At 36.1% G+C, this 21699-nt stretch overlaps 2 protein-coding genes across 5 annotated transcripts in view; one reads left to right on the top strand and one right to left on the bottom strand.

Moving 5' to 3' along the window:
* The window catches only part of LOC129279163 (E3 ubiquitin-protein ligase RNF13-like), a 51517-nt gene extending 39881 nt beyond the window's left edge, over positions 1-11636 (top strand). For 3 of the 4 annotated variants that reach the window (XM_054915266.2, XM_054915265.2, XM_064110830.1), the window contains exons 2-4: positions 644-737; positions 2819-2899; positions 3617-11636. In XM_054915266.2, coding sequence (XP_054771241.1) covers positions 644-737; positions 2819-2899; positions 3617-4050 — 609 coding nt within the window. In that variant the 3' untranslated portion in view covers positions 4051-11636. Of the gene's footprint in view, positions 1-643; positions 738-2818; positions 2900-3616 lie in introns of those variants that run through there. The other variant, XM_064110829.1, reaches the window with a different exon arrangement.
* A 4591-nt stretch (positions 11637-16227) lies between these two features.
* LOC129279662 (profilin-2-like) lies at positions 16228-21424 on the bottom strand. The gene is made up of 3 exons (XM_054915765.2): positions 20775-21424; positions 19410-19581; positions 16228-18562 (listed from the first exon to the last, which is right to left on the bottom strand). Exons 1-3 carry the CDS (start codon positions 20892-20894, stop codon positions 18465-18467), a joined length of 390 nt encoding a protein of 129 aa, XP_054771740.2. The 5' UTR covers positions 20895-21424; the 3' UTR covers positions 16228-18464.
* Positions 21425-21699: the final 275 nt, after the last annotated feature.

Raw genomic sequence — 21699 nt, 5'->3', positions numbered from 1 at the left:
AGTTACCCCCAAATCTTCTTCCTTTTACCCCGAAATCCCCTTCCTTTTACCCCAAATCCCCTTCTGTTTACCCCCATGGAATGGAAACAATGGAGAAATGGAAGACTTTGCCAAAGGATCTGGACCTGAATTTGATTCAAATTATTCTGCAAATGTGATGTTTTATTCAATATAAAAATATTGTAAAATATATAATCAATGCTTGCTTTCTTTAAGAATGTTAGTAAAGAATTTTGAAGTTTATAGTGAATACCACCTTTTTTTTCTTCAATCAGATTTCAAAGTTAAAAGTGATTGGACTAGATACATTGTTGATTTTTAAAATTACGTTGCCATCTATATCAATCTAAGTTTCCTAATAAAGTATTTCTACAAAAAAAAATCAAAAGAAGACATTGAAGCTAATCAAGCAAAATGATGTGAATTACTTCTTTCATATGAATTATGATATATTATACATAATTATATTATAGTATAATGTCTATTGGAATAGATAGGTTTTTAAAGAATATTTAAAGATTAGATTCATAATAAAGTATTAGTGTCACTTAATGTATAAGTGCAGGGATATTTCAAAATAATAGAAATTAATATAGGTAAAGAAATATGAGTTTGAGAATATTATATTTATTAAACTCCACAGATTGCAAAATATGTGAGAGATCAGAGGAGACGAAGAAAAGCCAGACTATCCCGGGACCATCTTAAGAAGCTGCCCATCAAGAAATTCAAGAAAGGTATATTCTTTGTTTTGAAATACAGTGGGTTTTTTTTTTATATTGGATGGCTCAGAATGGGAGACCAGAAATATTCCTGAGTTTGGGTATCACATTAAAGTTGGCCCTGACAAGGGGAATATTTCTGGTACCAATACCCATGAAGAAAAGCCTTCCAATATGATTTTAAGTGATCATCATTTATTAGTATACAAATAATGAATGTTTATGAGTGCAATGGACAGAATACTTCATGAGGTGAAAGATGAAATGATCCATTCAACGAGGCGCGGTCCAGTTGATTTGGATCACTCATTTCATTTTTCACCGATTGCAGTATTCTGGCCATTACACAAACGAAAAGAACATTCATTATTTGATTGATATGACACCTAAAATATATTTTTAACATCCTTGTCATTTGACATTTATGAATTTGGATGCAAATTGCATGCAGTGCAAGCTTATGCAGTCTTTTGATTATGGCATATAACAGCACATGCGCTGCAAACACAAGTGTTTTTACATCTAGCGCCGGTGGTCTTGGTGCGCGTGCAATGGACAAAATTGTACGGATCCAAAATTGCACGATAAATGGATCTGAAATTGCACGGATGACGTCATTTTAAAATGGGCTGAATGATCGATATCAAACAACCAATCTAATGACCAGGATTAAGCTAGGTGTCATATAAACTGCAATACGTCTTAGTCTTATGAATATTGATACAGCAAATTTCAGTACATAAGCCAATGAGGAGTTCTTGAGATTTTGGCGCATCTTTCAATGCACTACTATTACTATCAAATTATACAGACCTCAGAATGCCTCATTTTAATGCACTTCTAAGATGCTCTTTATAAAATGATGGTTATTTTTTAGAAATTTCCCTTGAAATTATTTCTGGCAGCATACTGCTTTTTGTCCATGTAAATCGTTGACCCATAACCTAGATTCCTACTTGTTTACCAAAGAGATGTATATTACAATCCAATCAGAATTTCCTTTTGTTGTAAGTATCATGCCTTGGAGTAAATTTCACCATCTGAATGACAGGTGGAATGTAAAGCGGGTATTGTCGTGTAGATATCTAGTTGATTTCAGATATCTAGAATTCATACATGTATGTTGTAGATTGCAGGATGTCCCTGCACTTGCAGATGACTTGTGTAGAATTCAGGGGTCTTGGTGATTGATGTTGAAATCTTGTTTTATCCTGGGCAAGGTGATCTTGTCCTTTTTTCTTGCTTGGGTGGCATAATCTTTTATTTAAGTCTTAATAGCATGCTGAATTAATTTTGAGGAAATTATAATGATGGTTGTTTTCATAACTTTTATGAATCTAGATTTCCATATCAGCTTCTCGGGTATAAAATTCAAGTAAAAAAATAATTAATCTGATTGTTTAATTTAATTGTACAAATATGCAAAATTGCAATATTAGCATGGCAAGGGTTAAAAAGAAAAATGTTAATGTCATCATGTCACACAAGGTTTGCGATTATCATGTAATTGAAATGGCAAATCACGATATTGCGTGCATGTGCATAATGTTTATCATTTCTGCTTTCAACAAATCAAAACTGTTTGAAATTTTCAAATTGATCACAAATCTTTTGGTTCATGGGCCAATGTGAGTGAAAAAAAGGTATTCAATTTGAGTCTTCCGTTAGAGAACATGTTAGTAGTATTTTACATTATGATATTTTGCGTTGGGATAGGCTAGCCCTGTGTCACTCAAACTAGTAGTAGTAGTAGTGAATGTAGGCGTAATTTTTATAAAGTGGAATTTGTAAATTTCGTCTCAGAAAATATCATTAATTCTCATTCCAAATAAACGAAAAGGGGGAGGTGAGTTGTACACTTAACAGCAAATTCATACTTTTTTACATTTATGTCTTATTTTAAGTTTTGTAGTAATTTTCTTTTTGGTCTTTCTTCTTTTCAACCAAGCTGCCATGTCTCCTGCCTCGTGATCGCCGTTTAGAAAGCAGTCAGAATGCTTTATGAAATTTCATATAATGAGCATAACATGTTGATGACTTCATCAATAATATGTTTCTCAATTTACTGTACATTTATCATTCTCTTATTTCTACAGGTGATGAATATGATATATGTGCCATCTGCCTTGATGACTATGAAGAAGGCCAAAAGCTACGCATCCTGCCGTGCAACCATGGTAAGGAAATTATGATTGCATATTCTTTATCGCAAGGGGGTTAGGGCTCATTATGAAAAACAAATATAGAGTAGGTTAAATAAGCCTGTTCACGGTTGTAAACTGCGCACGAGCAGAAAAAGGTCATTGGAGACAACCATGAAGGTGGCTTTCAAATTCACTGACATAGGCATTTGTGATTTGATGATTATTCATGTATTCCTTTCAAAATATTTATCACATCCAAGCTGAAGAGTAATAAATAGAGCCTTCATAATCACTGGTATTTGACAGTAGCCTAAACAATAGTCAAATGTGCCAAAGGCAGACAATAAAACAGATTTCCAAACTTTATCCCTGATGTACTATTCTAGTCACCTGGTCTATACAATGCCTTTTGTTCTTAGAATTTGAATACTCTACCGGTAAAGCTTAAGCAACATCTACATTTGAAAATGATAGTTATCCTAATGAAAAATCACAAAGGTCATTTGAGAAAAGTTGATCATGAGCTAACCGTGAACTGGCTTATCGTTTGGGACATTTAAACTGTTTTGTTTTTGGAGTAATTTATCAGAAATGAACCCTTTTTTACATTCAATCAAAAGAACTTTTTTTTCAAATTTGGTTATATCAGGGTGGACTTCTGTGTTAAAAAAAACAACTAGTGATTGATGAAGCAGTATTGGACCAAAAAGAATTATTCTGAAAAATTATTTACTTCTGTTCTTTTACCAGCGTATCACTGCAAATGCATCGATCCATGGCTTACAAATAACCGTCGCACCTGCCCCATCTGCAAGCGCAAGGTCATCCCTCCCGGCATGGTCGACTCTGACGAGGAATCCGACTCCGACGCCGATGGCTCCCCAAACGAGAACACCCCCCTCCTCTCTGGTGGCTCGCAGTCGGATAACCTGATGGAGCGTGGCGCGGTTGGTGGGGTAGCAGAGACGGCGACACCGCCCCCGTCCCCGATGACATCCACAGAAGGCGATGACTACCCGCCCATCGAAACTCTGATCAACGTGGACTCTGATTCCGATTCTTCGGGAAGCTTCCCCTTGGAGGAAGCCAGAGGAAACATCCAGGACCCTTCGAATGTCCTCAGCGTAACTGTGCACTCAGAGAATGAGATAGACCCCAGCACGAGCAGTGCTCCCAAAGTCTGAAAATCCTAAAATCGAGCAGTGCTATCAAAGTCTGAAATCCTCAAATGTGGGATGCTTTTAAATCAAAGGAATGAACTACTTGAATCATCACCATCTTGAAATTGAAAGAGAACCTTGATGAATGAGGACAACAGACTGGTTAGTAACTTAATTAATTGAATGCACAAGTACGAAGGTGGATCTATAGAGAATTTATATACAATTTTCATCTTACATCGTCGTCATCACAGAAAGTCGTGACTTATGCCAGTTTATGGTTCATCACCTTATCTGCACCCTCCACCCATTCTGGGCAACCAGCAGACCGTTTCATAAAGCTGTTCGTAAGTTAAGAGCGACTTTAAGAACGACTGGTAAACCTTTCTTACGTGCTAATAAACCATCGCCAACGAGAATTTTGGTGTATACAATTTACCACAAGAAAGGATCACCAGTCGTTCTTGAAGTTACTCTTAACTTGCGAACAGCTTTATGAAACACCCACCAGATGCCATGTAATGGTGACAAAACATGCATTGCTTCATTTCAGCATAAGAGGAAACACTTGATTGTCAAAGATATCACGAAGATGCAATGTGTACATGTACCTTGCAGACTTTATAACAATAGCATTCTCAGGGCCCTGCAGCATAACCTATATACAATCAATTAATTGCAGCTGTTAGTCTGCGACGGACCATGTACAAACAGTTGAAGTCAGTTGTGAATATATTTGTATCTGTGTTACAGGGCCCAGTTGTCACAGTTCTCGTTGATTGATTATTCAGTGCACTTGTCATTGAAGTAGTGAACTATGAAAAAGCATTCAATTGTATTTGAATATGTGTGATTCCTATCAAATTTTGGGTCTAGTTATTGACTTTTTGAGAGTTCCATGAACTATTTTACCACTCAAACTGTCATTAATTATTATATTTGTTGATTGATATTGATGTTTGATAATCTGAACGGGTGATTGGTCCAATCCCCATCGCGTGTCAAGATAATTCCTAACAGCATAACGAAATTGGGTAGAAATGCCATGAATCCTGACATCTGACGTCACCAGCCCAGAATAGTGCCCGAATCGTAAAGCAACATAAATTATTTACTTTATCGATTGTTAATGAATTCTCTCTCAAATTCCTTAGTGTTATTCACAGTACATTTCCTATCTGTTGTTAATACCAATGACTGATATAAACCGAATAAGTATGTACATGGCTTCCGATTCCGGAGGTTTGGTGAAACTAAGGTCCCCTCAGTGGCACAAATGCAACCGTTTCCTTCAGAGCTGCGCCCCTCGGGAAAATAGTTCACGTTCCGGCGTCACTTCAGGCATCACTTTGTGTACCTTAGTTCCTACCCCCTCCTCTGGCCGCCGTATACACTTGTTCACTAGCCCTGACATCCTTTGCTAATTATCACAAATTGATCTTTTTTATGGAATCACCCATTGGTTTGATAATAATAATGTAAAGAGTTGCAGCGGCACTCGAAAGCTCGTGAACTTGTAAGCTAGTGAACACTTTTTGTGAGAGTGATCACGAATTTCCTTGTTGACCATAGTAGATTGCGAGACAAATGAATACCCTCTAGCGATTATTTCATTCCGCAATAATGAACCTATTTAGTATTAATAATAATGTAGTTCTATATAGCGCATTTCAGACCTGTTAAGACTCTCAGTGCATTTTACAGAAGTAATATGGTTTATGGTTTTCTTCTGGCTACATAGAGCTCCTTTTAAAATGGAACATTCCCCCTGTGGACGTTTGGTAAGGCACAAAATTGCTTGAAAAAAGAGCATGCAAAAAGACTAGGTGATCTTACACCTTGTGTTTCATTTTTACATTAGTCTTCTGTATAAATGTATAATGTACTATGTACATGTATAAGCTACTTTCAGACTGTACGATGAACATAATTTAATGTTCAGTATTGTTGAACGAACTGCTTTATTATCAGATGAGAAAAGTTATACATGTATATTTGATTTCTGCCTTTTGCATTACGATCCACAATACATGCATATATACATGTAGATATACTATCTTCACCTTATTATCATGAAATATATAGATTGGCACAGTAGGCCTACGTGAATTATATAAGCTCATTTTCTAGATGCAGAATGATACTGATATGCAAGAGGAAATGAGAGGGCTAAAGTACCATTTTTTTTGCTTATTAGGAACTCAAAAAAGTTTTGGCTTTTTTGTGGGGTGGGGGTGTATACGTGAGTGATAACTGGGCATTAGCAATGACTTTGATTTCCGATACATTGATGTAATGGGATGACGAACCCACATTTTTATGAAGATCTAGGTTCTGCAGCTGCTTCTAATGCTGATGATTGTAAAAATAAAATACAATGGTGCAGTCATGAAAATTTTGATAGTAATATAGTTAGTGTAATTATGACTCAAATCATGGAGATGATTAGAGTAAAAGTACAAAGTAATGATTATAATAATATTAATAATTGAAAAAAGTCAATGTTGATTGTTCTAATGATACTGATCATAATAGAAATAAAGGGTACTTGTTTTGCATTTTTGTCTGCATGACTAGGCTCGCTTTATACCCCATTCATCATCAACCATTTAATTTCAATTGCCACTGTGGCTCCATTCCATAGCATAGCATTTTAAGAAATCACATGTGAGCTTTAACACTCATATTTTCGATAAAAAGGGATTATGAAACAACAATTCTCATTGGCTACTGCTCAGCGTTTTCAACAAAGTGTGCATGCAATGATGATATTGATTGGCCATTGCAAGTTTTGTGATTGATTGGTATGAAGGCTTACGCTTTGCGTAGCATATGCTTATCTTATACTGTATGTATGTCCTCTGTTTTTCCACCACGAGCAGGTGTATCAGAATATGTGAACTAATGCCTTGCCAAAGGACTGGGTGCTATAGCAGGAGAGTGATTCACCATCAGCTAAAATCAATTTCTAAGAATCAATTATATGAAATTTCATTGGTCTACAGGTCCTTGAAATTGATTTAAGTGATTAATGAATCACCACCCTCAGGACTCTTAAAAAATGTGAGCCGTAAAATCAAAAGTCCAGGGGCTAGTATCACAGAGCCGAACAATTGATAATACTGTAGGAGTGGATGTTTTCACTGTTGACTGCAATGATAGTTAATCAATCTCTAAGTATTGTGTAAAATGTGTCATTAGACCTCCGCACCCATCGTCATCAACAAGAAGACTATTGAAATTACATGTGTGTTGATATATTTTTGTAAAGCATTTTTTATTGTGTGATACGTGTTTTCTCAAATATTACTACACCGTTGGAGGAAATTATCAGTACGACCCTTCAAATACCATTGATTTATTTAAATTGCAGTTAAACCAAATAAACCAATCCCTGTTGGTCCCAGTTCACAAAGGTTGTTTTGAATCTGTGATCTGAAACCAGGGTTTATGTAGATTTCATGCTTTAATTACGCCTAAATTAGTGATACTTTCTTCCAATGATGCTTGTAGGACTAGGCCTGTTTATCGATCAATGGAAATATACTGTATGGTCCACACCATCAGCTTCAAGTAGTTTCATGTGGCAAGACAGAGAATTCATTACTGATACCCGATGTTGTACACAAACACAGCATCGTCAAGCCTGTTCTTTAAAGGACAAGTTCACCCCAACAAAAAGTTGGTTTTAATAAAAAGAAAAATCCAACAAGCATAACACTGAAAATTTCATTAAAATCGGATGTAAAACAAGAAAGTTATGACATTTTAAAATTTCGCTTAATTTCACAAAACAGTTATATGCACATCCTGGTCAGTATGCAAATGAGGGGACTGATGACATCACTCACTCACAATTTCCTTTGTATTTTATTATATGAAATATGAAATATTCTAATTTTCTCCTCATTGTCTTGTGAAACAAAGTTATTCCTCCCTGAACATGTGGCATTACCATTGTTATAATATTTCATGGTTCAGTTAAGTTGGTCCTTGATGTCAAATTGGTAAAAATTGAAATATTGTGATGGACACCATCGACTCTCTCATTTGCATGTCACTGAGTCGTGCATATACATGTAACTGTTTTGTGAAAAATAAGCGATACTTTAAAATGTCATAACTTTCTTGTTATACATCCGATTTTGATCAAATTTTCAGCATTATGCTTGTTTAATTTTTCTCTATTCAAATCAACATTTTTCTGGGGTGGACTTGACCTTTAAAGAATTTACCGAAGGTGCTGAGACCACGTTTTCTGGTAGACTGTTCCAAGAACTTGTTACCTGATTTAAGAAAGAGAACAGTAATGGAGGCATGCTTTTTTTTAACACGGCGCTAAATTCGCACTTGTTACTAGGATTCGAGCAGTAATGAGCCTACGGTCATGAATTAATGAGCTCACTGTTTATATGTAAATTAATTTAAATAAACAATTGGATCATTGTTGCTGAAACCATAGTAACAAGTGTGATTGTGACAGAAGTGTGCTTTCATTATTTAACTCTCTCATATGCACTCTAAATTTTAAGCAAATTTAATGCAGTATTACCTTAGCTATGGCTTCAGACCACAGACACAAAACTGCCTTTGTGACTCCAAGGCTTTCAGTCCATCTTTATTCATTAAATAAGGAGTATAGTACTAAGTGCCTAGTGATGTTTACCGATTGTACAATAGCGATTACTTTTGTTTTTTTCTTTTGCTTGTTATATTTACTTGCTTACATTAAGAATGTTTATATGACCATATATTTGATATGAATTTGAAGAACATGTTTAACCATCCGCCTGAAAAATGTATGCATGACTTTACGAACCTCTGGAATGTAAAATGGCAACAAGTGAGTGCGGAATTTTCGCCTACAGTGAGTAGTCTGCTGTGCAAACCTCTTGCTCGAGAATGGAAACGGCAAGTTTTAAATATGCTATTTTGGGTGAAGACCCACTTGATCAAAGTTTCAATCAGGTTCTGTGCCTGCAGACTATGCAGTGAGTGTCATGAATTATGAGCATACATGTGCTTTCATACAAGTAATTTCATCCTGACATGTATTGTGGCAAATATTATACATTGCACTATACTTTTTTGTAATCAGTGACAAATGCTAAATCTCGATTGCTCTTAACTCGATGTATCACTGAGAACCTTGTTAGCTTGTCATACTCCAGTTGTTTATAAAGTCTCTGTGAAAAAGGCTCTGGAGCCTCCATGCTCATGTGAAATATAGGTCCAGGGGACCGTTTCATCAACATTTTTGTCTGGCAAGTTGTCAGATCTGACATCTTTCCTTGATTCTGATTGGCTGAGAGGCACTGTTACTATAGTAACTGTCGGATCAAATGGGACTTGTCGGATAAAACGTCCGACAAGTCCTTTCATGAAACGCTCCCCTGGTGGATGGTTTCTCTAAATTTACTGTATACATCTTCAATGGTTTCATGACATTTGCTCCGGCGACAATTGCTCCGATGGAAAGTCTACACGTTAAACATGAAATCTAACCTCCAATCCGAATAAACCCTAATCCTCATCTTTACATTATTCTGAACCAAACACTCTATTACAATCCCAACTCTAACCCTATGCCCTCTGAGATATTAAGACCGGAGCAAATGTCGCAGGAGCAAATGATGTGTCATCATCTGTACAGTATGTCTACAGTGAAAAAAATGATTTTATTTTTGTGTACTTGTATATTATGGATTGGAACTGTGTGTAATATTTAAAAAAGATATTGAATTGGATTTAATCGAGTTGTGCATATCACCTATATCGACCCAAGATGACTTTATTTTCCGAGCTGTAAACAGAGGTGATGTGTGTTCTCTGAAGGTTTTCATGTTGGAGAATGAATCAATAACAGTGTGTAGGTCTCTGGACATGTGCAGTTAGTTACATTGATGTCAGGGGTCCGTCTTACAAAGAGATACGATTGATCTGATCAACATCAACTATGGAAAGCCAGCAACACCAACATCTAAAACGCATATTAGTTCAAAATGTTTTCTAGAAATTGTGTATGTATATATATATATATATATATATATATATATAATTGTTGTCTGGACAACGAGTATACTCCTTGGTTACAACAAGACATTTTGCAAATTTCCTGTAGGAAAAATTATGACATTGATGGATTTCCATAGAGTTGAAGTTGATGAGATTAATCACAACTTTTTGTTAGACGGGGCCCTAGAATTGTCTGGTACCTATTAATTTAGCAAATGCACACACCGTCACAGAGAAATACATTTACACGTTTATGTGCAATTGATACACAGAGGGAAAGATATAAGTGATATGGATCTTGTGAATCACATTATAAATGTACAGCTAGATTTGCTGATTTTGCCTTGAGATGGACTGGCTAAAATTTTATTTAAATAATATATATATTTGATTACAGCAAATGAGTAATATTGAGTTCATGTACCCAGTTATTTACATAATTATGTGCTTGTATTGATATTCGATTTATTGATATTGAGAATAGTTAAAAGAAGGCTCCTGTTTCGGGGAAGATGAGCACAATTTATTTTCATGCTTTTTTAATAGAATATAAGAAGAAAATTGTTGACGGCAGACGATTGTGTATCAGATGCTCTAGCATCAATAATATGTCGGAAAGCAGCTGAAATGTTTTGGCAGAAAGTTTTGTTTGTAGTACATGTAACTCACAGCTAAATTGCATTGTTTCTTTTTTCATTTTAAGTGATTGCAATTTATACCGATCACTTTGACACACTTTCTTACACAATACAATCTTATTACTGGAACTTAATTAGAGATCTCTAAAGGAGAAACTGTTGGGATGTGAACAATACTTCAAAATGAACAAGAAACAAAGATTCATTTGATTGACAGATGCAATGGTTATATGAAGTGAAATGTAGCCCTTGTAGAGAGAAAGCGAGAATGTTTTTTTTCAACTCATTCTTCACAAGGAGTCATATTTATGATGTCTGATCAATGTATTTTATTTTAAGAGAGCATATGTGATGTTTATGGAAGTTACATGTAACACTCACTGAATCTGTCATACATAAATAACTTTATGGTAAGAAATGCCAATTTTGTCTAGATGAGAATTTGAATGAACTTGGCAAAGCAGAAAGATTTGACTGATCAGAGTGTAGTTTATTTTGTGAGAAAAACATACTCATAAAAGGCTAAGCAACAACAAAATATGAAATTGGCAAGCTATTAAATAAACCAGCATTTTGTACAGCAATGGTTTCCCCTCTTTTTTTTAATATACTTGATTAAATTGAAAAAAAAATCAACAATTGCGTAATGAATTAGTTTCAAATGTCAGATTATGGCAATGTTCTTGTCTTTCTTTTTCCCCCTCCTATTTTAAAGACAGTTTATACACACCAGACATATTGAATTATTTTTTTTTTAAAGTTGCAGGATTGCACTGCCGTTTATGAAATTTACATTATTTGTTTTATAAGTTAGTATTGATGAACAACATAACTCATATTTTCTACATTATATGCAATGGTATTATGTACTCTTGTGGTAAGTCCACTTCTAACTGTATCAAGGAATGTAATCCTATCATTTCACAGATGTACAAATAAAGAAAATCATAAAAAGTATTGACTTTTTATTGTATAGGTGTTTACTCTATTTTCTCATCTATTTGTTTGTATATTTTTTATTTAATGTTATTTTTTGTTATTTGTATTTTTTAATCATATATATATATATATATATTATATATCTTGGTGAAATGGGGGGGGGGGGGGGGTGCTCACCAGAATCAAAGATTGTACAATGCCCAAACTTGGCTCTAAACATGGCCGTACGCAGAATTGTTTTTCCTGGTGGGGATGCGTAAAGATTTTAAAAGAAACTCAAAAGCGAGGGAGCAAAGCAACTGAGCTTGTAATGGGGGAGTTTTAGTGTTTTCTAAAATGAAATTGAAGGATTTCATGCACACTTTTGTTGAATTTTGTGAACATTTCAGGAAAAATATGTAGGTTTTCAAGATATCTGGGGGGGGGGGCAACTGCTACCCTGCCACCCCCTGCTGCGTACGGCCATGGCTCTTTATGCAAGAAACATTAAGTAATTTGAGCACTAATAGAGTTTTCAGAATACTGATTTTGAGGTATATTAGTATTGGAATACATCTTGTTATGACTGAGGAAAGATATTACTTTTTCGGAACACCATCCCTAATTGAGACCAGCTCACTTATACCTTTAAAATCATCGCAGAGAGAAGGACATGATGTATAGCTCTCATTAATAACTCTTTCTGCAACAGTCGCTCACCATGCAAGCCAGGGCGATCCTGAAATATACCCGCCCCATTCAATATTCCTTTAATGAGCCCTAATCATTGTAAACAGATAACCCTTCATTCTTACACCCACGAGAGGTCGATAGACCCCCTGCATCCACCCGTGGCGCTCCTTCGGCGGACACCCTTTTACGGCGAACAAGTACGTCGCGCGTTTTTAGACGACAGTGCCACGCCCCCATATCGGGTTAGGAAAGGTGAGACTACCACGCTCGAGTAGTGCGGTAATGGTGTTGCAACGCGAGGCATGCGAGGGATCTCCTACCGTACGTGCCTACAGAACGAGCAGGTGTATGTGATGGAGAATGTTCATGTATGTGCAGTTCGCGGGGGAGCCAAGCGGTTGAAGGATGACCTCCTCCCCTCCAGAGCTCCACCACAAACAATGCTAAATAATTATCAAAGAATTATAGAGCTTTAGAGTAGCTCTTCTTCCACTTTCTTCCCTTTTCTCCCCCTCTTTTTTTTCTCATTTTTTTTCTTCACTAATTGAAAAATAACGAGGGGTTGCCCCGTGCGCCCCCCCCCCCCCCCCGTGGCACTGCCCCCGTGTCTGATAAACTGCGCAAGAATTGATTGCATATTGTAAAGAAGATTCGTCTTAGAAATACATATTGCAATGTTCATAGATATCATATTTATTCATGTTTGTATATCATTAACTGGTGACATGTAATATCAATAATAAAGACGTACAAAGTCGAACCAAATTTTATCTACAACGAAAAGAGTAATCAATTTACACTTGTAAGTTATAATTCCCAAGTTTCCTGTCAACATAAAATCGCTTAAAAAAATAAAATATGAGTATAACTTTTCGATATTGTTTAATCACATTGATAAATAATACGATTCAAATTGTAATATAGAATATATACTTTACTCAATATTTTGCCTTTAAAGAATACCGTATACTTGTACAGGTAAATAAAAATACGATTGATTTTGAATTTGGTGAAATATCCTAGCCATAGTCCTTAAAGTGGAATAAATTCAATGAAAAAGACCCTTCATACTCTCTGTTCTAAACAACATTTCATGATACATATAAACATTCTGTACAAGTTATTGACTATTTTATTCCAAAGTAAAATATAAAAAAGTTATCTTTATTATATGAGCATTATTTGAGGGGAAAATGGTGGAACGGTAGGGAAATAAGAATAAGGATTTACAATATTTCTGTGAAGATTTACTGAAAATATATTTTTTTTAAATATAAATACACCCTAGTAAACCCTATCATCAATGGCGTACCTAGGATTTTCCAAAGGGGGGGGGGCAAATTCGTCCGCCAAAAAAAAAAAAAAGGTCTTCAACCGCAAGTAAAGGACATTTCGCACCAGAAAATAAATTGACAAAAAAAAAAAAAAAAAAAAAGGTCTTCAAGTTCAAAGGAGGGGCCCACTTAGCTCGTCAGAGATCAGTTTTGACTCGTCAGGGGGGCAGAGATACGTCTCTTGCATGTGTTGTGACTCGTCAAGGGGGGCAGTCTGCCCCCCTGCCCCCCCCCCCTTAGGTACGCTAATGCCTATCATTATGTATTCAAAATTATCATATATGATTACGACTACTTGTACAACAACACAATGGCATAATGAGCCCCCCCCCAAAAAAAAATGAGGGGCCATGCAGACCTGGCGTATCGGGCAAAATTTATAAAAAGTTGCAAAAGAGAGAAGCATGCGAGGAAAAACTTTCGTGATAGATTTTGACATAATATTCAGAAATGATATCATATTTCACCTTTCTTTATTTTGGGGGGGGTGCCCCCAAGTGCCCCAAGCCGCTGCTGCTGCTGCTACTACTACTACTACTACTACTACAACTACTACTACTACTACTACTACTACTACTACTACTACTACTACTACTACTACTACTACTACTACTACTACTACTACTACTACTACTTCTACTTCTACTTATACGACTACTGCTGCTGCTACTACTGCTACTACTACTACTAATAATAATAATAACGGGGCTAAAACTATACCTACTACTACTGCTACTTCTACCACTACTACTACTACTACTAAAACTACTGCTACTACTACTACTAGTAGTAGTTCTACTACTACTGCTACTACTACTTCTACTACTACTACTGCTACTACTGCTACTACTACTACTAATAATAATAACGGGGCTAAAACTATACCTACTACTACTACTACTTCTACCACTACTACTACTGCTACTACTACTACTAATAATAATAACGGGGCTAAAACTATACCTACTACTACTTCTACCACTACTACTACTACTACTACTACTACTAAAACTACTACTACTACTAGTTCTACTACTACTGCTACTACTAATTCTACTACTACTACTACTACTACTACTACTACTACTACTACTACTACTACTACTACTACTACTACTACTACTAGTTCTACTACTACTGCTTCTACTACTTCTACTACTACTACTACTACTACTACTACTAGTCCTACTACTACTTCTACTACTACTACTACTACTACTACTTTACTATACTACTACTACTACTACTACTATACTACTACTACTACTACTACTACTACTACTACTACCATGGGCGGAAATCCCAGGGGGGACACAATATCAAATGTCCCCCCTACTATTTTTGGTCTTTTATGATGGAGAAAAATGCATCATTCACATTCGAAATAATACATGTATTTTGGACTAAATGACCTTACATTTTGGGTAAAAACTTTTGTTTATTTTGCTTGTCAAATTTTCAAGAGTGAATAAAATAAGATGAGGGGAAAACTTGGAAAGAATCTTTCATGTCACTATATAAAATTTTCGCTCGCGCTTCGCGCTCGCATTGCCTGTTAGGTGATTTTTCAATATGGAGCTTAAATATCACGTTTGGAAGTCAATATACATGTGCATTATACATTTCACCTCGGAAATCGAACTTTCATTATTTTGTGTGATTTACAAACGGATTTAAAAAAAAAGTGATCTATAAAAGTTACAGCTTTATGGTCTGAATATTGGCATTTTCTACTCGCACTGAGCGCTCGCAAAATTCGATTTATTCAGTACCTATTATTTTTGTGTATTCCATTTAGATTGAAAATATCCCTTTTCAATTCTGATTGTCAAAACGTAGCAGATAGTGCTACTTGTATTTTGATTGGCGATTTATGTATGTCTCAATATTGATTTTCATGACAGTTTATCAAAGATTTTGGCTCGCGATTTGCGCTCGCATTGATGGTTAAAAATATTTTAACTGATGCATTCTATTCCTAATTACAAAAGTGCTTGAAATGTCCAGTTTTCAGGCCATAATATCATCAGATTGCTCGCCCGCAAAATGCGTTAATAAATAAGATATAAAATTATTGATTAAATTGTCCCTTTTGTTTCATCTCGCGCTTAGTAAGAGGAATAGGAAGATAGTCATCATTTTCATATGACTTGTCCTATAAGGATGTCCCGGTCCTATGTCAAAATTCAAATAATAATGAAATATTAAGTGTGATCCATATCCACCTCACAATTTTCCTACAAAGTGCATAAAATATATAGCTGAAATTGACTCTTTTTTTACAGATCAGAATAGATGTGTAAAATGCCGAGATTCTAAATCTAAATCTGAAACACGCTTATGTTTATTCAGATATTCAATTTGTTCTCTATTTAAATCATTATCCAGTTTCAGATTACAATATCAAAAATTTTGTGCTCGCATTATTAATGTAGAAAGATCCCCTATTACTCATCCTTTTCATGATTTACAAAACATGAGTGTCCCGTTTTTAGGTCTAAATCTCGAATTTTTCTGCTCACACTTCGCTTACATCAATTGTTTAGTTATATAGCTACCCTGTTCACGATTACAAAAATTGATTAAAATTTTCGATTCTTTTTGAAATAATGTCAAAAATGTTCAGCTCGCGATTCGCGCTGGCATTGATTGTTGAAATATGTAACGTCTTCATGTCTAAGTGCAAGCAGTCCTTAAGAAGTACCTTTTCGATCAATTCAAATTAAACGGTATGAACATTTTCTGGCTGCATTTTGCACTCGCTTTATTTATGTAAGGACCGGGTGTAAGAAAGACCCCCAATTATCCTTTTCATGATTTACAAAACATGAATAGAGTGTCTCGTTCTTAGGTCTAAATCTCAAAACTTTCCGCTCGCGCTTCGCGTTCGCATCAATTGTTTAGTTATATACCTATTATATGTTTAAGTTACAAAAAGTGCTTAGAATTTCCAGTCTTTAGGTAAAAGTTTCAAAAAATTTCAGCTCGCGCTTTGCGCTCGCATTATTTGATTGTTGAAATATGTAACGTCTTCATGGCTAATTGCAAGCAGTCTTTAACAGGTACATTTTCCATCAGTTAACCTCTGCTCGCACTTCGCGGTCGTGGTAAATATTTAGATGTATATACATCTTTTTCAGGATAACAAACATTGCCCAAAATGTTCAAATTTTAGGAAAAAAATACATAAATTTTCCCAAAAAATTTTGCTCGCGCTTCGCGCTCGCATTATATAAATAAGGACAATGATATCATATATTTATGTTGATTGATAAGAATTAAGCTAAAAAGTGACCATGAGGACTACTCCTTCAATGAAACAGACAAAAATTACCTTCGAGCGGCCGATCGGGGATTAACATATGGCTGAAAATGTTTTTGCGCCCCCCCCCCCAAGGCTGGATCAGCCCGTTGTCCCCCCTACCTTTCGGGACAGATTTCCGCCCATGACTACTACTATTACTACTATAACTACTACTACTACCGATGCTGCTGCTAATATACTACTACTGTTCTGTTCATGCTGCCACGGTTGTTATTTATTTGATTTAGTATAATACCGATAGTTTCTACGTTTTCATGTGATTGCACGAATACTTACTTTCATAACCCTAACCCTATGTAAAAGTAATTCATATAATAAACGTTTCGTTCCATGGGTATTGAAGAATGATTTCAAATTCCTTGATATTACGCGATATTATTGGAGAATGAATGCTACTTTGGTGTTTAAAGACAGATTTCTAGCAGCTGACTGTTGTGAGTATTTACTATTCAGGAATAGCATCACAACGAGCGATTATCATAATTTTGAGGAGGCAAGACATGGCATATGGGGAGAAAATTCTACAAAGTTGAGAGCAAACGAAGAGAGCCAGACAAAATGTTGACCTTTTTAATAAAAAAAAAACACTTTTAAGTTTGGGTAGATTTTCACAATATATCCAGAAATCATTCCTTTTTTTATTTCCTGTTCTTTCTTATTTTTTGAAAATATTTCTGTTGTTTTATTTTGGTGGAAAAACTTTTTTTTTTTTTTTTTTTTTTTTTTTTGGGGGGGGGTCAGATCGGGCATGCTCCCAGCCTCCCCTCCCCCAATCTGAACGCTAGGGCAGTGAAAAACAAATTCATGCACATTGCCCTTTCCAAAGATTTACAAATAATGTGCAAGTGTTGTGTAGCCACTGATAGTGATGTGCGATGCCGCCAGTTTCAGGATGAAAGGGTAATCGGAAATATATTTTTTTAATCAGAGAACGAAATCTGGATAACGTGTACATGACGAATTATTTTATCAAAGCAGTATTGTGTCCTGATATTTGGCCAGATATTGCATGAAAACAGTTTTCAATTTTGAAGAACCTTACAATTTAGCAATCGTTAAAACAACGTTTTGACAAAACCAAAAATGAAGATGAGATTGTGATTGTCGAGTGCAAGGCAAAGAGGGGAAAATATGGTCGAGTTAACAACATGACTGGTCCGATATCAGATGTTTTAACAGCATACGCCCACGGAAATTATTTCCGTGCATACGCCCCACCCCTCCGAAGCTTGTTCTGCATCCCTCCAAGCAGCAATGTAACAGTCCTGAAACTTTACACCAATCAACGAAGCTAATATGGATCATTCCAGTTTAATGCGCATCCTCCCCTCGTCATTTCTGTTCTTCGCGATAAGATGTTTTCTAAAGAATAAGCTTTCATTCACATCAGTGTTATCTTAATTACATGAGTTCCCATAAACACAAAATAATAAATATGAATGGTAAATTTTGCATTATTGCCAACAAAATTTGATAATAAGTCCTTGTGTTGCTTAAGAAAAAAATGGGCAAATCCTAGATGCCCTGACCAACTAAATACTGCGCCAGGTCCTGTACGGTTTTATTGGATTTTCCGGGTACATGATCAGTTCCGTATACTCCAATGACGAGGGCTGTAGAAAGAGAATAATGTTTGCAGGAGTGAAGGTTGTGGGAGAGATGGGGGTCGTAAAAGGGGGGGGGGGGTGTATACAGGATGAATACCGAGTATGGGTACATTGGTAAATACATGAACATTAATAAGGGGTGGAATGTTAACATTGTCAAATTAGAGAACCAAAATTATGCAGGAAAAAAAATCAAGTACATAAAAGAAATTTTTATGATTTGTCCTGTTGAAGAGCGTACTGTCCATTCCTCATTTCACAGTTTGTTTCAGGATCCCCATAAAGTTCATATCTTTTTCATTTTTTTTTAATGTTTCTCCGATTAAGTTTATGAGAAGTTAATAAATCGCTAGATTTCTCATCCCCTGATTCGAAAGAGGACGGGGCGATTCAAAAATGTTCCAGGGGAGCACTGGTGGAGGCATTTAAACTCTGGAAACTCTCTCAAAAAGATTCAAATCATGATTCTGGGGTAAAAAACGCACCCAGATTTGAATAAAAAAAACCACACAATCTATTCGAGTTAGGCCATCGTGATTTAGGGAGCCCCCACCCCTCATTTTTAGCGTTATTGACACTCTATTCGCGTTCCGAGCCTTCCCATAAAAACACACTGCTTTTCCCGCTATTCTTTTTTCTCGCGGATGCTGTCCAATTGGCCAGTTGCAGTGACCCCCCCCAAAAAAAAAAAAAAAAAAAAAAAAAAACCGGGGGCGTCATTCATGGCATTTTAACCGTCGCTAAGAATTCCAGGGCGAAGTAGGGTAGGGGCCGATCCCCTTTCCAACTTCAACTCAGCCATTCCCCCCAAGCCCCCATGGCGCCCTTATCTGATCCTTAAATTCCTTCATACCTGTGCTGCTCTTGCCAACGCATACCCCTGTTCCCTGTTTCCGCGCCAGGACACAGTCATCCTCTGCCCGGAGAAGCACGTACTTCACGCCGCCAATGAGAACACCGTTTTCTCGCAGGGACTCGGCGGTGGACAACCCTCGAATAAGGAATCCAGCTTCACCGCTGCTAATCTGCGTAGGGGGGGGGGGGGAGCGATGGAATGTCGAGAGAGATAGCATGCGAGAGCCAACCAGGATGTGAGAGGAGTAGGGAAGAAAATGAGATGAAAAGGACATTTAAAAAGGAAGATAAAAGAAGAAGACGAAAATTGAAGACGAAAATTAAAGACGAAAATTAAAGATGAAAAAGAAGCAGAGGAAGAATTACGGGGAAGAAGAAAAAAAATATATATATAGAATTTCAGAAACCATGTATTTCCCTCCAGAAATGGAGGCAAATGTTAGCACTGTGAAAATATTTTGTTTGATGAATAAAGAAGACCAGCAATGGTTATTTTTCCAAAAAAATAACAAAAAATAGGGCCTAAGGGGATGTAACCTTCCATTTCATTTTCTTATGTCCAGCAATTTTATTGCAACAAAGATTTTACTAAATTCATGTTAAAAACAATCTCAGGGGAACCAAATTTGCATATAAAAGAATCAACGTTTGTTAAAATCTGAGGGTTTTAATGAAATAAAAACACGACCCCCAAAACAAAACGTAGCCTTAAAAATCAAGTGGGTGGGGGACAAGCAAACGAATTGGGCAATTTAGTATTGAAAGTCTTAATATTGGTAACGCTTCACTTATTTGGCAAATCAAAAGAACGAAGCGAGAGAGTAAAACACATATAAAATGTGGATGAAAAAATATTGAGGCCTATATTTGTATGTGTATACAAAGTTTTGGACAGTGTTAAAAATATTCGAAGAAAATTATTATCATTACAGTATAAATCACTTTATATCAATACAAAATATAATACAATTCCTTAAAAAAATAATAATAACAGTGCCCCAATGAAAAATGTAGGAGGCCAAAATACTTTTTTTTAATCTATTTTTTTTTTAATCGAAGTAGAAAATAAATAAACAGCTGGATTATACTTAATGTTGTCTTAACGAAGTTAACTTTCATAGTTCAATATCTTGCCCTTTTGTATCAATTATTTTCGGCCTGACCATGGATCAACATGTAATGTATGACATTTCTATGATGAAAGTTAATTACATTTAGATCTAAACTAATTGTGCAATCATATCTTTGGATATATTAAACAAAGACATTGCTGTATAATTATTTTTTTTAATGGTTTACAATTAACGACGATAATTATTGCTCTGCGAATGTGACGTACGTTGATTAAACTCGACAAACTTACCTTAAATTCATCCGAGGCTGCCCAAATTGCGCCATCTAATCCGACTAAAGCTGCATGTGTTAAATTTCCAGACGCCATAAGGATTTTATCGACGTAATTCGTTTTCCAATCGTTTGCCATGGTAACTAGAAATACAGCTTTAGCCCAAGAAGTATATAAAGCCAAGTTATGATGGGTGATTCCAAATATTACACCACTAGAATACAGCTAGGAGTTATGAAAATGATAATGTCCAGTAACAGATCCGGCTACGGACGATTAAGATGACTAGATGAGAAGGTGTTTGTATCCGGAAAGACAGGAGGATTGATAACAAGTGGAGCAAGGGAGATGGAGTTGTATATCGGGCGGGTGTTTCAAAAAGCTGTTCGTAAGTTATGAATTACTTTATGAACGACTGGTGACCTTTCTTGTGCTACGTCATATATCCACGTGTACTTGACTTTCTACCTAAGAACATGTTCCTATCGGACGTAAATTCAGGCGTAACGTTCCGAACAGTTTTATGAAACACACAAATGCTTCTTCAGGTTAGATTGTGCGTAAACGATGTGAAAAATATTTTGAGTATACCACTGTATCTGATCAGAGAAAATATGAAGTAGACAATAAGATGGTGCTGTATTTTGATAAGTCCATCCTATTGAAGTGGATAATGCCACCAAGGAAAACTCATTGATGCCACCGAAAGGCCGGGGAGGGTGAATGATGTAGGTCACTGGCGGCAGAGACAGTGGGCGGGGTAGATATGAGGGGGGGGGGGGGGATCAATTACTGCTCGTATATTTTTAACAACTCATTAGGTAAGAAAAAGTAATAAGAAAAATCGCGTGAGGGGGGAGAGAAAAAAGAAGAGTATCAAAAAGGTGTCTTGGTTGACGCAACTGCCTGTATGATAATACCACGATTTTAAATATTTCTTTAA

The sequence above is a fragment of the Lytechinus pictus genome, chromosome 16 (assembly GCF_037042905.1).
Source record: "Lytechinus pictus isolate F3 Inbred chromosome 16, Lp3.0, whole genome shotgun sequence".
In the NCBI taxonomy this organism is placed as follows: domain Eukaryota; kingdom Metazoa; phylum Echinodermata; class Echinoidea; order Temnopleuroida; family Toxopneustidae; genus Lytechinus; species Lytechinus pictus.
The sequence above is the reverse complement of the archived record's forward strand: the minus strand, read 5'-3'. Positions and strand labels throughout refer to the sequence as shown.

What these genes read in the sequence shown, in the direction of transcription:
- LOC129279662 (XM_054915765.2), bottom strand. Translation starts at nt 20,894, where the DNA reads ATGGCAAACGATTGGAAAACGAATTACGTCGATAAAATCCTTATGGCG. An exon ending in CAGCCTCGGATGAATTTAAG is followed by an intron (nt 19,582 to 20,774) that starts GTAAGTTTGTCG and finishes CCCCCTACGCAG; the next exon opens with ATTAGCAGCGGTGAAGCTGG. An exon ending in CGTTGGCAAGAGCAGCACAG is followed by an intron (nt 18,563 to 19,409) that starts GTATGAAGGAAT and finishes CTCTTTCTACAG; the next exon opens with CCCTCGTCATTGGAGTATAC.